Source organism: Rhea americana, unplaced genomic scaffold (assembly GCF_003343005.1).
Source record: "Rhea americana isolate MKP2758 unplaced genomic scaffold, rheAme1 scaffold_162, whole genome shotgun sequence".
NCBI classification, from domain to species: domain Eukaryota; kingdom Metazoa; phylum Chordata; class Aves; order Rheiformes; family Rheidae; genus Rhea; species Rhea americana.
Genome location: NW_028185728.1, coordinates 1961210 through 1962971, shown reverse-complemented (window position 1 = coordinate 1962971; position 1762 = coordinate 1961210). Strand labels below are relative to the sequence as shown.

The following is a 1762-nucleotide window of genomic DNA, read 5'->3' as shown; positions in this document are numbered from 1 at the left end:
CAGCCCGGCGTAGCCCAGTGCGGCCCAGCGCAGCTCAGTACAGCCTAGCATGCCACCCCAGTACAGCCCAGCGTGGCCCAGCGCAGCCCAGCAGGGCCAGCACAGCCCAGCGCGATGCAGCCGCCGAGCCCAGCGCAGCCCAGCGTGGCCGGGAGCCGCCCAGCGCAGCCCGCGGGCCCTCTTGCAGCCGGCCGCGTCTTCCCCCGGGGCTCGCGGGGCTGCCAGCGAGCGCGGGCCCCCACGCAAAATCCTGCAGCAGACCCAGGCCGGCCGCTTGCGCCGCGGACGTCTGGACTCCCCCCCCCCGGCGCTCGGCCTCAGGGCGCAGCTCGTGCCTGGCGCGGCCCGAGTCCACCAAGGGTTTTTTTTTTATTCCAGAACAGCACGGCTSTCCGTAACCTTGGGAATTGAGTTACTAATTTGGTGCAGCCCTGAATGCCTTTGAAKCCAGGTTTTCAATGCACAAACCAGCTTTCCCAGTGCATTGCAAAGCTTCGCGTCATGTTTATAGCGATTTACTGTGTTTCCCAGGCCCCTGCGTGTCAGGAGAAAAATGTAAGCATGTTTCCTTGTTTGCACATAAGAGATCCCGAGTATTGCAGAGCCTGGCTTGGGTGCAGCATCTCCATGCGGTAGGGGAGAAGCTGGAAAGAGCCGCCTTTCTCCCTGGCTCCTTATAATTCACTGATCTTTTCGTTATTGACCCGTTCTTGAGCTCATGTCCTGGGCCGGAAAATTCACTTTTTGCCTCTCGGACAGTCATCCAAAGCCGAGCAAGAAGTGCTCAGGGGAAAGCCTGCGTACGGATGGCCTCGCCAGGGTTGTCTCGCTGCGCTGTCAGCGTGCGTCTCCTGCACACGCCTCGCCAAAAAGCCCAGGGGAGCCCAGCAAGACTCCCCCACCCTTCCTGGCTGAAAGGGCTACCGCAACCTCCAGGCTTCTCCTTCTCTAAAAATATTATTCTGCTGCTGTCAGAAGAAAGAAATCATTTCTCTGCTGATAGAAGAATGAGCAATTTTGGCAGCAGGGGATCATTTCCAATCCCCATCCTCTTGAGCTCCTCTTAGTTTAATGGGGCGTGATGCAAGGCTTCTTTCAGGCAGTTCAGGTCCCGAGATATTTATGCTCTTAATTGAAGCAATCCCAGAGACTGATCTTTGGTGGAAGAGAGAGGGGCACCAGGGGAGAATTTTTTCTGCCGTCTGGGAGGCAGTGCGAGGTGCTCAGCTGGGAAGCAGCCACGTCACGCTGCCCCTCCGAGCCCGGCGCCTCTGCCTGCTCAGCTGTCCCCTGGCCCCTCTGCTCGGCTGTCCCCAGGCTCAGCTCGGCTCCTTCGGGACGCTCCCCTCCCGCAGCCGGGAAGCGCGGTCTGTCCGCGCCGCTCCCTGCACGCCTGGCCCTGTCCGAGTTGTATCCCCCRTGCAGCCCCTCTCTGCAACGAGGTCTCACGTGGAAGGTGGAAGCCCACCTCTGCTTGGGAGRCATATGGCGGAAACCTGGCCCTCCCTCCAGGTGGGATGAATTAACACAACGGGTTGGTGTTATGGAGAGACCAAAAATGCTGCCTGCCAGGGAGACTGCTCTGCGCAGCCTCCTCGATCAGAGTCGAGCATGCCTGTAGGCTTCACACAGCTTCACAGCATCTAGAGTTGAAAGAAACCATTCAACYACCTAGCCTGATCCCTTGCAGGGCACACAGCTCTCCCGWGCTCCACGCGCTGCCCTGAGGCCCRCGTCTGGCTGAAGCAGAAGAGCCTGCCCC

At 59.9% G+C, this 1762-nt stretch overlaps 1 protein-coding gene across 1 annotated transcript in view; it reads right to left on the bottom strand.

The window, feature by feature from the left end:
* TEDC1 (tubulin epsilon and delta complex 1) overlaps positions 1 to 1485 on the bottom strand; it is a 77081-nt gene extending 75596 nt beyond the window's left edge. The window contains exon 1 of the mRNA XM_085300299.1: positions 1469 to 1485. Within this exon, the coding sequence (XP_085156425.1) occupies positions 1469 to 1485 (17 nt within the window). The remainder of the gene's footprint in view (positions 1 to 1468) is intronic.
* Positions 1486 to 1762: the final 277 nt, after the last annotated feature.